The sequence below is a fragment of the Amphiura filiformis genome, chromosome 3, assembly GCF_039555335.1.
Source record: "Amphiura filiformis chromosome 3, Afil_fr2py, whole genome shotgun sequence".
In the NCBI taxonomy this organism is placed as follows: domain Eukaryota; kingdom Metazoa; phylum Echinodermata; class Ophiuroidea; order Amphilepidida; family Amphiuridae; genus Amphiura; species Amphiura filiformis.
Genome location: NC_092630.1, coordinates 6,381,436 through 6,402,901, shown reverse-complemented (window position 1 = coordinate 6,402,901; position 21,466 = coordinate 6,381,436). Strand labels below are relative to the sequence as shown.

At 36.0% G+C, this 21,466-nt stretch overlaps 1 protein-coding gene across 1 annotated transcript in view; it reads left to right on the top strand.

Moving 5' to 3' along the window:
• Window positions 1–19,537, top strand: part of LOC140147933 (uncharacterized) — a 269,908-nt gene extending 250,371 nt beyond the window's left edge. The window contains exons 6-8 of the mRNA XM_072169728.1: window positions 2,094–2,172; window positions 11,528–11,791; window positions 16,590–19,537. Of these exons, the coding sequence (XP_072025829.1) occupies window positions 2,094–2,172; window positions 11,528–11,791; window positions 16,590–17,243 (997 nt within the window). The 3' untranslated portion in view covers window positions 17,244–19,537. The remainder of the gene's footprint in view (window positions 1–2,093; window positions 2,173–11,527; window positions 11,792–16,589) is intronic.
• Window positions 19,538–21,466: the final 1,929 nt, after the last annotated feature.

Below are 21,466 nucleotides of genomic sequence, written 5' to 3'. Positions count from 1 at the left end.
CATAGATTAGTATATTTGAAAAGAGCGGTATTGTAGGGGCCCATTTAATGTATGATTGCAGACATACACAGGAGATTAGTGCAACCTGCGTGTAGTGCAGGACGATATATTACAAAATGGACCTATTCAAACATTAGTTATTGCTATGGTAGTGCTATTGCTACGAAGAGGCAAGCACAACGCTGAACATCACATCTCTCCATCAAAGACGTCGAGCGGTTGCTGCAACAGTCCTCTACAAAATGCACACCAGCTTGGGCCCACCAGATCTGAAAGCACTGCTACCAAAGCCATTTGTTGTCAGAAACGCTACACGCTCCAGCTTGTCCATGCCTTGTCATGCTCTCACAGTACTAGTTTGTAGAATCATAACTGTTGGCAGGACCTTCATCCACACTGCAGTTCACGTTTGGAATAGCCTACTAGATAGAGTAGTTGGAGACATATCTGACAACGGCGTACCATCCTTCAGGAGCAGAGTGCAGAAGCATCTTATTTCTTGTGTCTGATGCTTTACTGTACCCCCTCGCTCTTGTTGTCCCTAAGCTGCTGTGAACCACTGATTGGCCCATGTGGTTGTCTTTTATAGTGCATAGGTGCCTATATTAGTATTTGACATGTGTCACTCCTCATGGGCTATTGTTTACTCTAGCATTTTATATATTAAAACAAAACAAAACAGTTAATCCTGTTACATCAAAACTTCTTCTACGGCGAATACCATCCTAGCTTAAAACGTGTTTTACTCAATAATAACTCCTCACAAAAACATGTAGGTTCAATCTGGAAAACATGGAATCTAATCGCGTGTAATGGTTTGTGATGATTGAGTTATGCAAGAAAATACCACAGATGTCTTTAAACAAAATCCTACAAAACACCTCGTTTTTGTTAAAGGGGCATTTCATGATCCACGGGCTCATCCCCTTCACTTTTCACATTTCTTTCATTATGGCTACATAATGTTTAAATGTACACAAAATATCTTGCAGATTAATTCATTGAGCAAAAATATCGTCAAATTTGTATTTCATAACTTACAAAATTACATTCAGAATCAACTGAAATTTGGAGAATAAGCTTTTTTCGTGGAAGAGGATGCTAGGATCGCGAAATACTCCTTTAATTTCTGTCATCCTGGTACTTATTTTGTCTGATAAATACGTTTTTTTAGTCACGACATGTCACCAATAGGGACCCCCTCTTAGAAAAAAATTATCTTGCGTGTATCGATACTGTCATCTTTAATGATTTTTTCTGATAGATACGATTTTTATCATGGCATGTCACCAAAAGGGCCCCTCTTAGCAAAAGTACCGACTCACCATACTTAGATAGCCGTCAAAAAAAAGAAAAAAGCAAAAAAAGAAAAATTTCAAACCTTTTTCCATGAAATCTTAAAAGGCATTAACCCGAGCCCAGCACCTACTCTTGAGAGTTCCCTAATGTCCACTAAGAAATCTGGTAAATCGTGACCAAGTAGAAAATAAATGGTCCTTAACAATATGCCGTGATCAGCAGCAATCAAGTTAATGTATGAGGTGCAGGGAGGTACTTACATAAAGCGCACACAAACGACGGCTTTATTTTTATGCTCGCCATAGTTGACCATGATTTGATGTCGCATGATTGAAGCTTATTTTCGTCAATCATAATCAGAGTGAATAAGTGGTATTACGTACTAGCTTGCAAAATTAACACAACACAAAAAGAAAGTCCTCTCTTATGTAACCTGTCATAAATCTAAACCTGCGTATGGTGTGACGGTTTGATTGACTCAGGTGTGTGCAGCATCTTGTTAGCTCTAATTTGATACCATATTTGCTACTAAAACATCTAAATTGGCAAAGATTGAATACCAGTATTATGACATTTCCTGTAATATTAGGCCTATTATAGTCATTTTAATGGTTTGTTTTATAGGAGCCTTGATGGATAGGATGTAACTAATTTAATTACCAGACGAGGAATTTGTTGCATACTACTTCTTTCAACAACAAAAATATGGCATAAAATACTCACAACAACATCATAATGTCGTTTTATCATCTCTTGAAAAGACTGAACGTTTTATAATTTATTTTCCTATGCAGGAGAGCACGAGGAGAAGGGAAAACATCTTCCTCAAGGACCTATACATATGCAGTGTCCAGCTGTAGACGGAATCTAATGGTAAATATGATAGATTGTCATGTAATTCAGCCACTCAGTCTATACTACCTGATACTTACAGTTTGGTAGTGACGTTCGTGCTTTTTCGCGACTGCCGACAAACGTTTAGTTTAGTGCTTACGATTTGAAACTGAGACCGACGAGCTACGCATCTACCTGTCTACGACACTACCAAACTTAATGGTGAACGAAGTTATGTGTTGGAACATAACAAAAACAAATAGAAATGAGATATGTCAATTTAGTATAAAAAAACAGGGAAAAATCTTTGCTTTTGTTCTGAAATTTTTAACGATAAGCATGAACGCTAATTTTACGCGGTACAAACTTGATACGTGCGAACATGGCAAATACCGTATTGGTCCCAACTCGGGCGATTAACCAGAACTAGTAATGAAACCAAGTAAAGTTTTACTGATATAGTCTGTACACCTTCCTCGAGTCAGTAATTTAGGTATTGCTTTTTATTGTATCTCTAAATGTAATGATGAGAACTATATAAAAGTATACATTTTCATAAAGGAAATGATGGAAGAATCCAACTAGCATAACAGATTCCTGCAAAAATGAACAGTTTTTGAGAAAATATCAAAATTTGATTTCACTTTACTGACTGACTCGTGCAAGGTATACGGACTATAGCTACTGCATATCACATTTATGCCATCATCCCTTTTATGCAATTGCTAATCATAAAAGCCAATTTTACGCAATGCAAGCTTGATTTGTGCGAAAATATCTAAAGTGACCCTACTCGTTTTCTGAACAATTTAGTTAATTGAGCATAGCGTTTGAGCCCGAAGTATAAAGAAAACTTGTTCTGTTTGCCAAGATGTTACTGATTCCACTGCATATACCTTTGATGCCATGATCTTTTTTTTTATTTATTTCTTATAAGCAAAATTGCACTTGTATAATTTTCATTGGTAGAGTCTGCATAGCATTCGAGAATACACCTTCATATATAATATAGACCTAATGATATAGGTTTGCCGATGACGTTTTGAGAACTGGTCAAACTGTATCTCGTAATTTCATACCCTGACGCTGTATGTTGTCCCCATGGCAATCTGATCAAACCGTAAAATCAGCATTCTCTAGCATAATAATCAGGGCTTTCCATAAACTGTGGAACTGCAATTAACTTTGTAATTAGAATACTGCATTATAAGGACAGCAGATTGTGTCAAGGGAAGACTTATCTGCTTTATATAGCTGACCACTGCTCCAGGAATTATATATAACTAGAAGTATGTCACTGGATGCTAAAATATTTTTAAAAAAAGTTAGAATAACCAGTCATATAAGCTGATATAACCTAAATAGACAGCCTAAACGAGAATTGAGATGAGAAACAACAGATATATGAGGCAGTTATAGAATGCAGGAAGCTGTGGTCGCTTACAGCACACTCGACCTAAGCATGGAAGCGTAGCATGTCGGGTAAAGACGGTTAAAACGATATAAGGGGCAGGAATTGTACGATAAGATTGATCGGTACTTGTAGAACTTGATAACCAGGCAATTGATTCTTTAATTACACGGCTTGCGAGGTACACTGGGAGCAATGGGCTATTCCAGTTGAAATCCTTACACTCCTTATGGAAGATATGACCTGAGTCAGCCATTAAGGTAACCCTATTTGAAATTCACTCATGTATTCCATGGTGGTATACGTATTTCAAGTTGGACAGCCCCATTTTGCTTTTACGATTTGGACAAATTGTATGACGTATGGAACTTAATTGCACGGCGAATTAAGACCAATTGCACTCAATATACCGTGCCATTTGAGTAATAACGTAAACCAAATTTGAAACACTACCAGATGAAAAAAGATGAAAAAACAACAATTCGTCGGCTGTATTCTATAGTGGCGTATAGTGATTTTTGGTCATTTTTTTGAAAATTGGCACATATGTTTTTAATTATGTTCTCTTTAATTTTTTCTAAGTCTCATTAGTCATAATTAGCTAATTAATTAGTAATTAATTAATTAAATGTGGCGTATAGTTACAAAGTGACATTTTCGTATTCCATAGTGGCGTATCGACCATACGCCACTTTTTATACACATTTTATAATTATGAAATATCGGCAAAATGAAAAACATCGTATGTCATAGTGGCGTACACGTATCGGACCTATACGCCACTATGGAATACGAACGACGAAAAGTAACGCCATAGGGATTACACGGCGACCGAGGTGGCGTACGGTTAACGTTAGGTTAGGGTATTGCGTTTTGTTCGTTTTCCATAGTGACGTATAGTTTTATTTTCAGTTTGCCAGCAATAGTATGTATTTATTTCTTTTGAAACATATATAACAATAAAATCTATTTAGTTTACTACAGAAATTTCACATCATTTACAAAATATAATGAATGTCTGATTTACACAACTCGATTTTAAATTGGCATTTCTTCAAACCCGATTTTCTCGAAAAGTTGTTTATTCGCGGCGCCCCACTATACGCCACTATGGAATACGGACGACGAATTAGCGTGTAAAGTAGGTAACGGGGTTACCCATCCTGCACAAGAACAAATAAACACAATAGGGAACGATTGCTCGCTACAAGAGGAAATTGAATATAATTAATAAGAAAGAAATAACAGTTTTCCAACCCAAAGTGTATTAAACTAAACAACAAATAAACACAAATCTCAACTGGAACACAACCCAACTTGCCGGCACTAGGAATGAAACCAAGTAAAGTTTTACTGTTAGCCAAGATATATTACTGATTATACTGTATATCACATTAAGACCATGACCCCTTTTAGTTTTTTCTGAAAAGCACAAATGCAATTGCTCATCATGAAAGCTAATTTTACTCAATGCAATCTTGATTTGCGCGAAAATGACAAAAGTGGCCCAACTCGTTTTCTGGACAATTTAGTTAATTGAGCATAGCGTTTGAGCCCGAAGTATAAAGAAACCAAGTAAAGTTGTTCCGTTAGCCAAGATTCGAGAATACACCTTCATATAAATTATAATATAGACCTAATGATATAGGTTTGCCAATGACGTTTTGAGAACGAAAACCCTTAGGGACGATAAACGCGATAACTGGTCAAACTGTATCCCTCGTACTTTTCATACCCTGACGCTGTATGTTGTCCCCATGACAATCTGATCAAACCGTAAAATCAGCATTCTCTAGCATAATAATCAGGGCTTTCCATAAACTGTGGAGCTGCAATTAACTTTGTAATTAGAATACTGCATTATAAGGACAGTAGGGTGGGTTAAATCTAAGCGATTGTGTCAAGGGAAGTCTTATCTGCTTTATATAGCTGACCAATGCTCCAGGAATTATATATAACTAGAAGTATATCACTGGATGCTAAAATATTAAAAAGAAAGTTAGAATAATCAGTCATATAAGTTGATATAACCTAAATAGACAGCCTAAACGAGACTTGAGATGAAAAACAACAGATATATGAGACATTCATTAAATGCAGGAACCTGTGGTCGCTTACAGCACACTCGACCTAAGCATGGAAGCATAGCATATCGGGTAAAGACGGTTGAAAACGATATAAGGGGCAGGAATTGTACGATAAGATTGATCGGTACTTGTAGAACCTGATGACCAGGCAATTGAATCTTTAATTACACGGCTTGCGAGGCACACTGGGAGAAAAGGGCTATTCCAGTTGAAGCCGACAATACACTTGCTATGGAATACATGACCTAAAGTTCCCACACATGATTTTAAATGGATGGAAGTCATGTCTTCCATAGGGGTGTATGTATTTGTGGAACAGCCCATTTTGCTTTTACTTTTTGGACAAATTGTATGACGTATGGAACTTAATTGCATAGCGAATTAAGACTAATTGCACTCAATGCCTTACCATTAAACCAACGTTGAAACAATAGCAGATGAAAAAAGTAAATGTAGGAAAAAACAACCCTTAGCGGTCATGTATATGTACATATTTACTGATGCAACAGAGGAAAGTTAAGACAAGTTGCACTAAATAATGTTGAAACACTTCCTAACAATCTGCCTAACACGGAAGACGATAAGTTGCCATCTCTTCTATCCAATGATACCAAAATAAGTACAAGCTAGCATTCCACACATAATATCGCTTTGACGTCATAATGTGAGCGCGCCCTCGCAAAAGTATAGGCAAAATTGATTTTCGGCTAAAAATTCTATAAACATGCGATTTTTTATCAGATTTGTGTCTATATATCCATCTACCAAGTAAATAGTCGATACATCTTGCAATTATTTTAAACGAGCAAAAAAATCATGGATTTTACTGTAGAAACCTATGTGCCCCTCCCTGCTCATTTTTGATTGTCGGTCCTTACTCGTGTAGGTACTTGGGAAAAATGTTATCACCTAAATTTGCGCAAAGGATGGATCTACGATTAGCTTAAGTCGTTTGGGTGTAAATACGCGCGTTTTTTTTATGCCGGGTGAAAAACCTTGAGATAGTACAACCCCTCTGAGTAGAACTCTGGTTAATGGTCATTTACTATTACAACACATAATCATTTATACTGCATGCTGGCAATGAGACGGTTATAAACGGGTTTAATGCAATTTTGATGCCCATATTTGCCAAATTGCTTTTGCCAATTAAGTAATTAAGCCTATACTTTGATGACATTGATAGATTGCATATTACAGCAACCACCTTAGATCTAATATACGAAATGTGAATTTTCTTTCATTTGAGTTAGTTTATTCAATAGAAACTTATGCCATTATCATCGATTCGTTAATATTGTAATTGTTCAGATAGCAGTTGAAACTATTGAATCACCGTGTAAGTTATCATTTCAACATACCTTGCATGCATACAAAGGAAAAGTACACTGTTCTGCGCATCACATCGCTGTGAAAATGTCAGCGGAATTTACCTAATCATTGACAAACGTCTAAACTTTACTCTAAAGCGAATCAGAAGGAGATCCTAAGGACATGTTCAGAGAGCAGGAGAGAAATAGAGGGAGAAAGGGAGTAAAACGAGAGAGAAAGAAGAAAGTAATTTAAAATTGAATGATTGTTGAGCTTGACGAAATGACAGGTTCCATATATTATCTTCGTATTTGTCACACTCATGATGGTGGCTTAATAATACGAGCGTTGATAGAAAAGATAAATAAGACAAAACTACTCTATGATCCATTGGAAACCGATGTAAGCAAATATTTATACGACAGCATTGCAACTACGTAAAATGATATCGAAAATCCTTGTGTATATTTAAAACACCACTTTCCGTATGGTTGATGTTTATTCAATATAATATAGAATGATTGCAGGGTAGGTTTTCCTGTTCCCGGTGAGCCTAAAAACACTTTTAATTTTATTTCAACAATCAAATGTGCTACCTTATACCTGCGTCCTGAAAATGATAAATTTTGTTTCGTATGTATCAATCCTCCACTTCTTAACGGGAAACTGGTTAAATCACTGAGAACCGACCGCTAATCCTATAATCTAAGACCGAATAAAAAATGACTAGTTTGCGTTTGACGTCAGGGCAAAAGCGTGGCGTGATTGGTTGCTGACCTGTGCAGTACGGTATTTTTGGTCTGGTTGACAGAACGTCGCGACGTCGCGTCGGTCTTGGATTATAAGGTTCGCTTGTCGGAGAAAAGGTTCGCTAGTGCAAATAATAAAAGGATTCAACAGTTTAGAGTAAGGGTTATGATTTTAAGGTTAGGGATAGGACACTAGTAAAATTTGGACGTGTGGACTAGCGGATCATGTAGTTAAACAACACTTGTTTCAATAAGTATCAAAACAATTCAAATTAAAGAACAAACCAATAGTTCGATAAAGTCCTATAAACAAAAGCACTGAAATGAAAGTATGAAATGCTGACTTTCGTTTATAGGACGTCGTCGAACATTCCTGTTGTTCCCTAAGCGTGTTCTTCATATTCAATTCCATTGATTAATAACTGTTTCTTTATTTTTGAGGCTAATATTATAGTCTTATCTTTTCCCTCGAGTTTGCCCAAGGAAGCATCCTCGATCAGGAATTTGTTTCTAAAATGTCACACGGAAATTATTCTTACATTTTTCATATTTTTAATCAGGATAATTAATTTGCAAAGCAAAGTCTCAAATTTGGAAAATGGAGACTAGAAAATCTGACGAAGAATACCAGCTATTTTAGTTGATTTGTGTTAGTGTATACGTAAATCCAAATCCTTGCATAATATAACCCAAATCAACGCATCTTAGCGGTGCCTAGTGTTATTCTGAGCTATTCAACCGTTTACTACAGGAAAATAATTATTATGTCCCACAAAATTGACACTATAGTGAATAAAAGTGGATAAATGCTAAAACATGGATGTTTCAGGTTGATATCAAGTGGCGTCAAGTATCGTTAGAAATAACACAGGTTTGTTTTGGCACCTGCGTTCTGCGCATACATAAGTCTTCCACAAACACTCTAATGTATGTTAAACATAAACACAAAAATTCAATTTGTGCTCTGATTTTTAAAAACCATGCGTCACTCAACGTTTGGGGATTTTGTTTGGCGAAATGAGATGCTATTAAAATATAATATAAGGGTTTGAATTCAAATGATACATACCGGTAGAACTTATGGAATTATTATAGAAATTACATTTCGACAAATCGAATCGGTTTTAAAACTCGTGATAGAAGTTATTTCTGTGCGTACATATATTTTCATAGTGTAGATTTCTATGATGTTCGGTTTAGTATCACTCCTGAGAACTTTGTAGGCATTTGCCAAACCTAATCACATGTTAAGCGCTGTTGCATAGATTATCATTTTGATAATGATGCTATTATAGAATTATGGCAATAAGCGGTCTAAATGCAAGAAAACGTTTAAGAGGGCTTGTTGGGAATGTATCTATAAAGAAGAGTAAATCTGAACCGAGCCTTACCATAGTCTGTATGTAATTATTGTGTGTGAGGTGGGTTTTACTGGGTGGGGCTTAGGTGGGGTTGAGTATAGATATAGAGGCATTGCATGTGACGTATCATCCCGTAAATATGGCAGACTACTCAAATGCATTCAACAAAAGCATGATTGCAATCTACCGTGACAGTTCGTCTCACACACATAACCCTGCACTACGATGAAATAGGTTGATGACAACATTTGATTGAATGGACTGTACTCCGCCATAACTACGGTGAATGACACCGGTTCAAATTCTTTGTTTGGAGCCAATCAATAATTTCATGCAAGGCCTCTATAAGTGAGGCTATTAGTAGTTGAGGACATCATGTTAAGGGTTACACAATATGGTTATTAACAACAACAAAACTGTCAGATCAAAATGAATTGGAAATAATCAAGCGTTCTCTTTATGGTTGGTCACACATGAGCAGGACAATTAACACAATTTACGCTTTGCTACATTTTCATTTGTTAACCTTATTTTGTGTCATATTACATTGTTGCAAGATGAAAAAAACCAAGGGGTTAGTGCAAAAAAGGCCCTATCGGCAATAGCTGCGCTATAAACTTTTGACCATTTCTGCATTCTGTATTGTACAAATGTGATATATTATTACACCTGGCAGCTATTGCAAATACTGAAAACGATTTGAAATACTGATTTGATCGAAGAGCGAATTTTTTTTTACTACCTATGACATTTAAAACTAGAACGACAGGAAAAGGCACGTCAAATACATAATGCAGGCGTCAAAAATAGGATGAAACAGTAAAAACGGCTGAGAAAGAGAATATGAATACCGTATGTATATACAATGTGTCAAGTGTTGAACAACATGAGACCTAGTTAAAAGATATTAATAATGATATATAGAAGAATTTTATAAGTAGCTGTATAGGTAATCATCGGAAGTGTATGAAAACACAAACATCAATCTCTTCGGTGATGAGCAATTTGGCGTTTATCAGCTTCTAAAAATATAATGATTCTTGACTTTTTTGCTAAAGAATAAAAGATATTGACATAATTATTGTAATTTTGTATACTCTCATGACACTGTCACACTTTACCCAATGTATCACACGGTACACATCCTTGTCGATACCCTTAAGTTAAAGGGCCATTTCTTAATGCACAGCCTCATCCCCGCCCCGCACTTTTCCCCAAAAAGTTCAATGTTTATATACAACAAATTCTTGCAGATTAATTCGCTTAGCAAAAATATCGTCGAGTCAAATTTGAACCAGAACGAAATTACCACAACACAGTCGCCTATGGAGCAATGCGATACACATGGTCATGCATAACTCGGAAAATCGGAATCAAATGAAAATTTGGCAGTAATCTTTTGTCTTTTGGTTATCTACTAAAAAATGTCATGAAAAGAGATCACAAAATACTCCTTTTCTATTTTAAAAGATTCATATTACCTGTTCATTCCGGATATTTTGTTGGAAAGTTGTTGCCTTCAAAAATCTGCATCTGCATTAGACTACTCCAATTCTCGGTATTCGCAATAAGGGCGCCGCCAGCGGTTTGCGATGTAATCGTGATGTATCATGGGAAAAGGTCGACATCCAAGTCCGCGTAATACGAATATTACCATGCTATTACATAGGAACACGTGACAATATTTTTTAGTTTGTCAATATAACGGTGTTACACGCGAATCGATACTCAATAATACTTAATAATGTGATTTGAAATGTGCACAATTAATTTTTCTCTATCGATTTGCGTGTAATACCGTTATATTGGCAAACTAAACAATATTATCACGTGTTCCTATGTAATAGCATGGTAATATTCGTATTGCGCGGACTTGATGTCGACCTTTTCCCATGATACATCACGATTTTCCCATGATACATCACGATTACATTAAAACCGCTGGCGGCGCCCTTATTGCGAATAGCGAGAATTGAAATCCATACAAACTCCTATACTTCCACATCATGAGTATGAAATTCAAATGGGGTTTCCTAAATGGGTGACTTCATTTGGAATCTACATTCCTTATCTCCCTATGTGGGAGATTAATATCATAGGGGTGTATGGATTTCAACTGGAAAAGTCCATTTAGTTTTACCCTCTTCAGATTAAAATTTGAATTTAAATAAACGAATTATGAGTGTAACGTCCTTCGAAAGAGAGGATATACCGTTGGATGATCATTATCATTTATTCCAAATGTTCCTAATGATCACATAAACATTAGAACTAAGAACCAAGAAATCAATTACTTGTCAGTTTTATCTATTCTCATCTAGACTAGACAGGTGCGTTGAAATCAAAGACAATAAAAAGCTCTCTTTAGCACCAAGTACATAAAAAACATGACATTGAAAATTCCCGTTAACGTTTATAATTCATTTCATTCTTTTGACAGTATTAGTTTTTGTTTTGTGTATTCTTTTTACACAGGAAAACTATGATATGCCTATGATCAAAGTTGCTAAACCTAAAGATGACGACGACAGTAGTAGTTCTGAGGGTCAACGGAAGAAGAAAAGTGAATCATCGTCGTCGTCGTTCCGTTCAAATGGAGATGCCGATGCTGAAGCTGAAGATACTACATCACCGTCGTCTTCCGAACAACGTGCCGAAACGGGTTCATCGACGGAAAATACGCCTAAAAAGAAGTCTTCATTCAAACAACCTCCATCGTATTTAGACTTACCAACAAAAGTAAGTTCTAGTTGCTGGAATAAGGATAAAATGCTTTAATGTATTTTATCTAGCCAACACACTTGATGGTAAGATCCTGGGTGACCCACGGAAATAGGCTTCATTTTTATCCTTTGAGGCAGTAAACTCGATATGAAATTTTGAATTGCATTTTAGACATCAGGACTTGATCAGTTTTAAGTGGCAACTTTTCAAATCTAATCAAGGATGCATCGTCAAATGATCACATCCCAGGTGTTCAGCAGTTGCACATGCACAATCAACGAACTTTTGCCACCAAAATATCAGTTGGTGTGATGATCCATCCAGGCTCGGATGTGAAAATTTGCCACTCAAAACTAATAAGCCCAGATGTGCAGATTGTGATACTAAAATGTCTTATTTTTACTGCCTGAATGATAATCGTCACAAAAGTAAACTCGTCGGTAGGGTAAGTTTTCCAGATCTTGTGTGTACTCTAACTATATCCTATGAAGCAAACGCATTTGGTATTTTGCCCAGATCCTCTCTCCACGCTGGTGTCGACTGAAGACCACAAAATTGTAAAAATATCAGAATTGCACATTTTCATTACCATATTTGGAATCAGCAGGAAAAATGCATTAAAATTAGTACAAACAAACCTAATATTGGTTCAGTGGTTCTTATATAAGATAGCTCTTGATATTTTAATAAAAATAAAAATATATTTTTTTTATGTTCACCCCTATGGTAGCACGCAGAGCATTAAAATGTGATACATTTGTATTCTATGCAACAGTAAAACTTGATGATCAGGTAAATTTTCCATATCCCTGGTGTGCTCTAAAAATAGGTTCAATTTTCATCATATGAAGCAGCAAAGTTAATAGTAAGGTAAGTTTTCCTAGGTCCTGGTGTATCGTGAAAATATGTATAATTTGTTCCTACTGTCAGCATATCGAGGGTAAGGTACGTTTTTTTTTTATCATACATGGACAAAACATGATGATCGGGGTACATTTTGTGCATCTTGGGTGCCCTCTGAGAACAGGTTTTTTAAAAAACTTTTCAACCTATGCACCAATTTCGGACTAAACACACTGGAAGTCTGGATGTAACCTTTTATCCTATACAGCAGAAAAAAAATGATGGCAGGGTAGGTTTTCCTGTTCCCGGTGAGCCTAAAAACACTTTTAATTTCTATGCAACAAAACATAAAACGTGAGTATAAGGTAAGTTATTCAGATCTTGGTTCCTTTATCTAGATTTGTATCTTATGAGCATGCATCACCAAATTTGATAAAAGTAAATTACTATAGCCAAAATAATAATTTCTCGATCATGAGAGGATGTACCTTCTGCGTCAGCGTACTTTTCATAGAATAACACGATCGCGCGACCTGCATGACCGAACCTTGACCTTGCCTAGCAACGACCGTGTGATTGGTAAATTCTCAAAAGCTGTGTTTGCGCAGTAAGCGCCGGTAATTGCGTAGTACGCTCGGCGCAAATAACTGTGCGTACCCAAGTTGGCTCTCATGATCGAGAATTTAATATTTTGGCTATAGAACTCGGATGTACTCTGAAATAGATTTCATATTTTCCTATTAAACAACAAACTCGATAGTCAGGTAAGTTTTCCACTTATTCTATGCGTGACCTTAAACGCGGATAAATTAATTTCTATTTATCCCTGAAAGAGAAACATACACAACAAAAAACACTATTACCTGGGAGGCGACGTAGTACTCCACTGCAGCAACTGAATAGCATACGCCTCCCTCAAGAATTTATGATCATGTTCTTCAGCCATCTAAAATGGTCATACTATGCTAAGTTGACAACCCGGTGCCGCTCTGGCTGATATGACTGGACTGAACTGGATCAGTAAGATCGCTGAGATTCAGATATCACTTATGCAATATGTCATTGCGAGACGACTAGCCCGTTTCTGATCTTGTATGGTCGATGTCGAAAAACACGAAATTTACTTATCAAATTTTAAACGATATGTCGTTGCAAGCGAAAACGTCAAGTGAATAAACGCTAGACTAATAATCAATAATATTCCTCCAACAGGTGACCATTCGCGATGTCACAAAATCTCTACATCGACTGTACCTCTTATCGGTAACCATAGAAAAAATAATCATGTATGTCGCCTGCAAAAAGTTTTATCTTATGAACCAAATAAACCTGACATATGGTTCATTTTTGTATATAACTGTATCCTATCGAGCACAAACTTGATGGTAGGGTAAGTTTTACAACTCTTATAGATGCCCCCTAAAAAGTACTTCATGCATTGTTATCACGGCAACATCAAATGTATTGGCAGCGTAAGTTTTCCAGTTTCTGGGTGTACTCTGAAAACCTTTTCGTGTGTGCGGGGGTGTGTTTGTGTTCAAACGCACCCCTGCACATATTTATTCCATACACATATACCAACCGCTCTCGCCTACATCAACACCCACACCCCACATAATCACAAACCCCACACACCCATCCCTACATCCACTCGTCACATCCACACCTCCCTTCCTGCAAATATACATCAATTTGTGTGCCGATACACAATAGTTATAAACTGTCCATTGATTTCCCTCACAAAGAATAAAAATCTTTACGTTCATGACCTACTATTTTACCCCGGGACATAATTAGAACTAATACTTAGAGCAAAGGCAAGCGCTTCATTAGAGACCATCACAGATATTTTGCACTAATGTGTTTGGAAATATGCCGGTCAATGAAGGAGGCGCCATGTTTGGGCTGGTTACTGGTGAATTTTCTTGTACAACGCGATGTTTTAAGTCATTGTCATGTAATAATTGACATTTCTGACACCATTATATCCTGTATAATTGAAGTTTGAATATTATTGACAGTATAGACACGTTTGAATTTGAACAACCTATCGTCATTGTCACGAGCTTTAAAAATACCGATATTGTTGACACGTTTGACTTCGAACAAGCTATTGTCATGAGCATCAGCACAAGGACATTTGTTATTTACTTCGTGACTTAACAATGATGATTTTAACGCGCTAAAAATATATGCAATGTCAACCCATTATTATATCAGCTCAGTTATGTTAAGGTCGCGTTCAACATTAAAGCCTTTCTTTGGAACTTTTAAACATATTCAGAGAAAAGAAAGGCATTTTATATATACCGTAAAACTCGAGTTAGTTTATATGCTTACTATCGAGCGCTTTTGAAAACATGGAATTGTACCAAAGTCCGGCGCTTTACTAACTGAGCTAATGGGGCTGAGACACACATTTGCAGGTTAAATTGTTAGTATATATGGTGCTCTTCATGTTTGCATGTTTTAAAAGCGCTCGATAGTAAAGCACATATGCTAACTATCAAGTTTTTACGGTAGCATTAAAAGTGCATATAATAATGAATCTGGCAAGAGATTTGAACATTAGTATCATTTATATCATTACAAACACATTAAACGAACTACAAGACATGTTGAACTGAGAATGCACTCAGTCTTCGAGTCTCATAAAATGTGAAAATCGCTTTTTTATGTTGTTATGATTGTGAATTTGTAATTTGATTATAAAAACTTGTGAAAACTAATTTACACTTTAGTGCCACTTTAAAGCCATTAGAGACGTTGATTCTGTCAAATATGAAACTTAACGATAGGTTTCGTGAATTTTTTACTAATTCTATTACTCTTGAGGTTTGCCTTGCTCTGGTTTCTTTTCACCGTCCATATATTATTCAATTTCATTCAAATGTAGGTAATGTATTATGTTGATATAGATAGGAACGCCATCTGACATTATCATCTTCCATTAAGTCACTTATATCTGAACTAGGATCTAAAATATACTCATCCATTAGTACACAGTTCGTTTACATATACACCTGTACAATCATAGAGTGACCTTTATGAAAGTAGAGGTACTAAAACTTATTATTCCACGACGTTAGGTCAAATATTTAGATATGATCGGCAAATGGGGCGTGTCGAACTACGCCACTGGTGACGAGATATTTTTGAATAATAGCGCTGATATGAATCTGAAAATCGTATAGCATGCATCAGAGAATTTTACCACTAGCATAATACTATTGTTATAGTTCCGTATTGAAAGAAGTCATTGTGTGCAGCATCAGGATTTATTTAATGGATTTAATATTAATGATACTATTAATATTAATTTTTTATATCATTATTGTTTTGCTATATATTCTTAGTAAAATTCTTATTAAAATATCGACTTATATACCAGGCAAAAAAGAAACTCGTCAGTTATTGTCATCCTTGCTGTTCAACAATCTGATAATTTTGGATTATTCTGAAATATACATTTTATTATGTGGACATTGCTTTCTCATTTGACATCCTGTTCGTGAAAATCGAACAGGAATTGACCAAGATATGCGCCTCCAAACCCTCAAACCCCAAAATCTTAAGTTGCAATTTCAACGATTTTCAATGGGAACGCATCGTTGTATTGCACATAAGCACCACGGGCCAATCAATAAAGAACACAATGTAACAGGCACAATGGAATAGTTAAAATTGCAACTTTTGATTCTGGGGTTTGAGGGTTTGGAGGCGCATATCTTGGTTAATTCTGACTCGATTTTCACAAACAGGGTGTCAAATGAGAAACCAACAGACAAAATGTATATTTCAGAATAATCCAAAATTATCAGGTTGTTGACGAGTTTTTTTGTGCCTGGTGTAGTATGGAATAAAGAATACACATTGTACAGATAACCAACCTTATGTTGCAGTGAGTAATAATGTTTTTTTACCATGTAACCTACCCTTCTTTACTTTCTATCTTTTCTATTTATCACAGCCCGGCAGGGAAGGTTTCGGAACCTGGCGACCCGTAGCCAAGCAAGGATCTCTATCACCAGGTTATGGGCCACACCCAACAGGGGATGGAAAATTAAAAGGAATACTCAAGATGACTCCACATCATAAGCCTACTCCTATACTAAAAAACTCCATACTTAAAAAGCCTAAAGTTGATCAACATTTAAAGGGGCTTTCTCCGCCTTTTTCGAGGCGATTTGTAAGAACTGGTAGTAAAAGAAATCAACCCAATGAAGGAGGAGATTATCTTGAACTTCAAACACTTAACGGAACGTCTTCTAAAGGCGCTAGTCCCACCAAAGGCGAGGGACGTCATATATCGTCTTTTAGGCATGCTGTTTTAAGCGTGAAAGCGCGTAAAAGTGCTCGATTTAAAGTAGATGAGTTGGACGCTGAGGGGTCAAATAAAAAGGATGAGAAGGATGGCAAGAAGCAGGTGGTAATAACGTGCGAGGTCCATCATGTTGATGAAACCCCCAATGGACGACGTGAAAGTGAAGATAATGAGGAAAATGTGAAATGCAGTGAATTGGAACCGTTGACTAAGGAAACATATGCTGCTAATCAATTGAAAAGAAACTGTTTTGAAATGAGATGGGAGGATAATGATACAGCACAAACTGCGAGTGTATAATAATGATTGTGAGGATGAGTGATCTTTCAGCACATTTTCATACAAATTACAATACGTGTTTTTATAGCTGAAGTCGTGGTGTATGTTGAATAACAACTTCGTACACTGAAACCTCAAACATATGTTACTTGTTCCGATTTCTACATTCTTCATCCTTTTTGCATTAAAGTAGTTGTGGTTGAAGTAACCTTTTATTTAACATGTGTTGTTTTATTTTAGACAATTCCATTCAGTTGTACATAAATACAATTGTATAAGAAGGAGTATAAGAACAACATATTGTGGATGCAACAAACATCATTTTTACGTGACTGACGATTGCCTTCATAAGCCCATGATTACCAGTATGACATAAACAATGAATTTTGGTTATCAGGTTGTAATCACTCTTCTGATTCGTGCAAACTACAACAAAAACACCACATGTATTGCTGAATACGCAATCGTCGTCGTGGAGCGACTGACAATTAATAACAGATGGAAGTGATTTTTCGGTTTCAACGAACGGTTTAAGTTATGAAATTCTTTTTTTTTGTGAACCGCCACCGTCAAAATCAGTTGGATTTGTTTGCTTATCCCGAACTTAATAAAAACAGAATAACAAAAGAATCACACCACTAACGTCAGGAATGTTATAGTCAAAATTTTAGCTGTCGACAATAATTGTGGAACAACATTCGTTCAATAATGCTTGCACAGACCATGACAGACGATGCGAGAACACTTGATAAATTATTGTTATTAATGACATGATTCACACATTTTATGCAGGTTTATTTATAGAGTTTAATATTATAATCAAGATGAAATAAGACTATTGATGTAAGTAGATAACGGCTATGTGAAAGAGTTAATGAAGGTACTAGGCCTACTGTTTAATTGCGCCATTGACTTTCGTTCCCACCATAAACCCTTGGCTACTAGCTCGTGGCCGCGCCGAATTCTATGCTTGGCCGCTTGAAGCTTAAAATTGTTAAGTACTAATAATTTTAGTTGTGTATTTTCGTAGCCGCTACCTTGTAAGTTGATGACTACCATAATGGCCAAGCAAAGTGATTACCACCAAAGTCAGTGGCGGATATATGCAGTGCTGCCTGAAGAATTGCTCATATCGTCGGCTTCATTCCATAGTGGCGTAAGGTGGGGCCCCGCGAATAAACAACTTTTCGAGAAAGTCAGGTTTGAAGAAATGCCAATATAAAATCAAGTAAATCAGACATTCATTATAATAAATAAATAGATTTTAACTTTATATAACTAAAGAATACAGACATATTACTGGCAAATTGACGAGCAGCACGTCAGTATGGAAAACATGTAAAACACAATACCGTAAACGTACGTCAGCTCGGTCGCTGTGTAATCCCTATATCTTTACTCTACGTCGGCTTCATTCCATAGTGGCGTAAGGTGACTATGGAATGAAGTATGATGATACGCCAGTATGACGTGCAATGTTTTTCATTTTGCCGATATTTCTTAATTTGTTTACTATTACAATATGCGTATAAAAGTGGCGTAGGGTTACTATGCAAAACACAAAATTTAATTTTGTAACCATACGCCAAATGTAATTATCTAATTATTATTAATTAATTAGCTAATTTTGGCTATTGAGACAAAATGAAAGAGTACATCATTGACTACGTATGTTCCAATTTTCAAGAAAACGAAAAAAATCCCCTTACACTATAAAATGAACCCGACGATATGGGAAATAATGTTAGTGTTGAGGTTATTGATAAGCGGATGGGAAAATGTTAATTGTTATGCAATAAGAAGCCAAAATGCAAACATTAATAATGCCTTCTTACGTGCATGACTATGCAATAATGTGTTTAATTTCTTATACCCGTACAAAAAGAGCGACTCGACTTTAAAACACAGATTTTCAAGGAGTTTCAAGCTTCCAATACATAAATGTATCCTGAAGATGAGGAATTGGAGGTGATGTTTGGTCAGATGACCTTGTTCAATTCAGGCTGTTCAATTTTCCAGAAAGTGACCTTCTTCAGCTAAAACTGTAAAACGTCGGTAAAAAAGGACTGATTTTTAAAAGGGTCTGTATATGGTTATGGAGTTATGGGCAAATAGGTAACATTGTGATGTCATAGATCGAATTTTGGCTCCACGGGAGTGTAAATGAAAGTTGCTCCGATTTTATTGCAATTGGTTTTAAACTATTTGTTTTGCCATGCAAAATCAGAAAAAGAATAGGTTTCCTTATGAAGGATGTTTTGTTACCTTGGTAATAAAACAAAATAGGACAAGATCCACTTAGTCGTATTGAATTCTATATTTGACCTTGAGAGTTGTTGTTAAATGGATAATTAAACACTCTTAGAGAGTTATAACTATTCTTTTTATCCTTTCTTTCAACAAGATGAATAATTTGAGACCATTTTCAACAAAATGAGACCAATTTTCACAATATGGTGTGGGTTATGAGCAAGTTTGAATAACTTTGAACTTAACCTCCTGTGCAAAGTTCAATGCCCTTTTCCCACTAAATGATGGGTGTTGTTGAAACGGCTCCATAGCCTAGATAATTCACCTCTTTAAGTATTATTTATTACTCTGCCAAATACGGCAACTTTAACACGATTTGCACGATTGTAGTGCATGTGAACTGAAATCTCTTGAACTATTCCTTACCATGTGTGGATATTAATGACCAGCAGACTCTATACTTTAACAGCAGTAAGTTGGCGTCAAGTGACGCTTATGTGTTACATGATGATAAGTTTGTAGGGGCACACGTGAGGCAGAGTGAAATCATTAGCTTTCTGCTTAAATAAATCTTCTTTGATTCTTGATAAAGTGAATTCTGACCAACTTGGCCGCATTAACGGTTTGTCGTCAGTTTACGGTTGTTTGATGTGATCATTTATCAATGTTTCTAACAAAACATTACAGAACTTTCAATTCTAGACCTTTGCAATACCAACAGCTTTCACACACTTATATATTTTTAACTTACATTTTCGTTTCTATATGAAATTTTTTCTGTCTTTTTGTAGTAATTCTTATTCTATAAACTGTATATTTGTGTGAAAATTGAGGGCGCTATTTACATTATTTCAAATATAATTTAGCCTAATCATTTCATGATATTACTATATGTTACTCATTTTTATGATGCTTTAATGTCATTAAACAAGTCTCTACCCCTTGTAAGAAACAAACGAGATTTTAGTTAAATAGCGCCATCAGTGTTCAACTTTGCTTAAACATTAATACAGTTGTACATGCCATCAAACAACCGCGAGTTGTGTCAGCAACGAGTAGCCGAATTCAGCATCTTGAAATCGCGGCGTTGGCACCCCTGATCAACAACATGTAGTCAATCACTGTCAGAGACATACATCCCCGCTTCCGCCTTGATCTATTACAGACCTTTGTGTGGCCTCTACTACTAAATTTTATATTGACGGTTATCTGCCGAATGTGTTTTCGTCGTGGACTGGACCTCTTACATTTCATGCATCCTGGTCAATGTCTCAAGTCTATGTATGTCCAGGGGCGAAATAAAACACAGGGTCTCACTGCATCAAACAATACAATTACCGAGTGTACTCCCTAATTTTCATTTTGGTGTTACCTTTGTACTTAAAACAAGTATTTACTCATACAAAATGCCTTAGAATCATGTTCAATCTCTCTTCTTCAAATAAAAAAGTGCATTGTTTGTATTTCAACGCTTATGTAATGCACTTAAAAAGTATAATACAAAGTTTTGGTCTGACAAAGGCTGTAATGTAATAAATAATAATGTATTGGTCAATAATTATGGATAAATTGTATAAAAACAATCTTTTTATTTCTTTTTTTTTTCAGTATACCATGTATACTGCTGCGTATGGTTAACGCGGTTTATACTTAAGTCGCCAGTAACAAGTAACCGATTACTGAATGTAACTCTGGCATAAATTAACTTTCTAGCGTATTGGTTAATGGTAGTGAAATCGCAGATGACTTGAATATTAATTTTGCTTTACAAAAACATCCCATTTCCCGAGCGATGGTAATCCAAATACTAGTAAGATAATGCGATAAAGTCAGACATATATATTTAAGAAAATATATATTTCTTTAAGTTAGCAATTTGATCGTTTTGTTGAGGTATGAAACGGGTTTTGCCAAATAACAATCTGACCAAATTTAGGATATTTAGCATTGTTGCATTCATTATGAAACGTAAGGAGTGACACATGTGCTTGAAC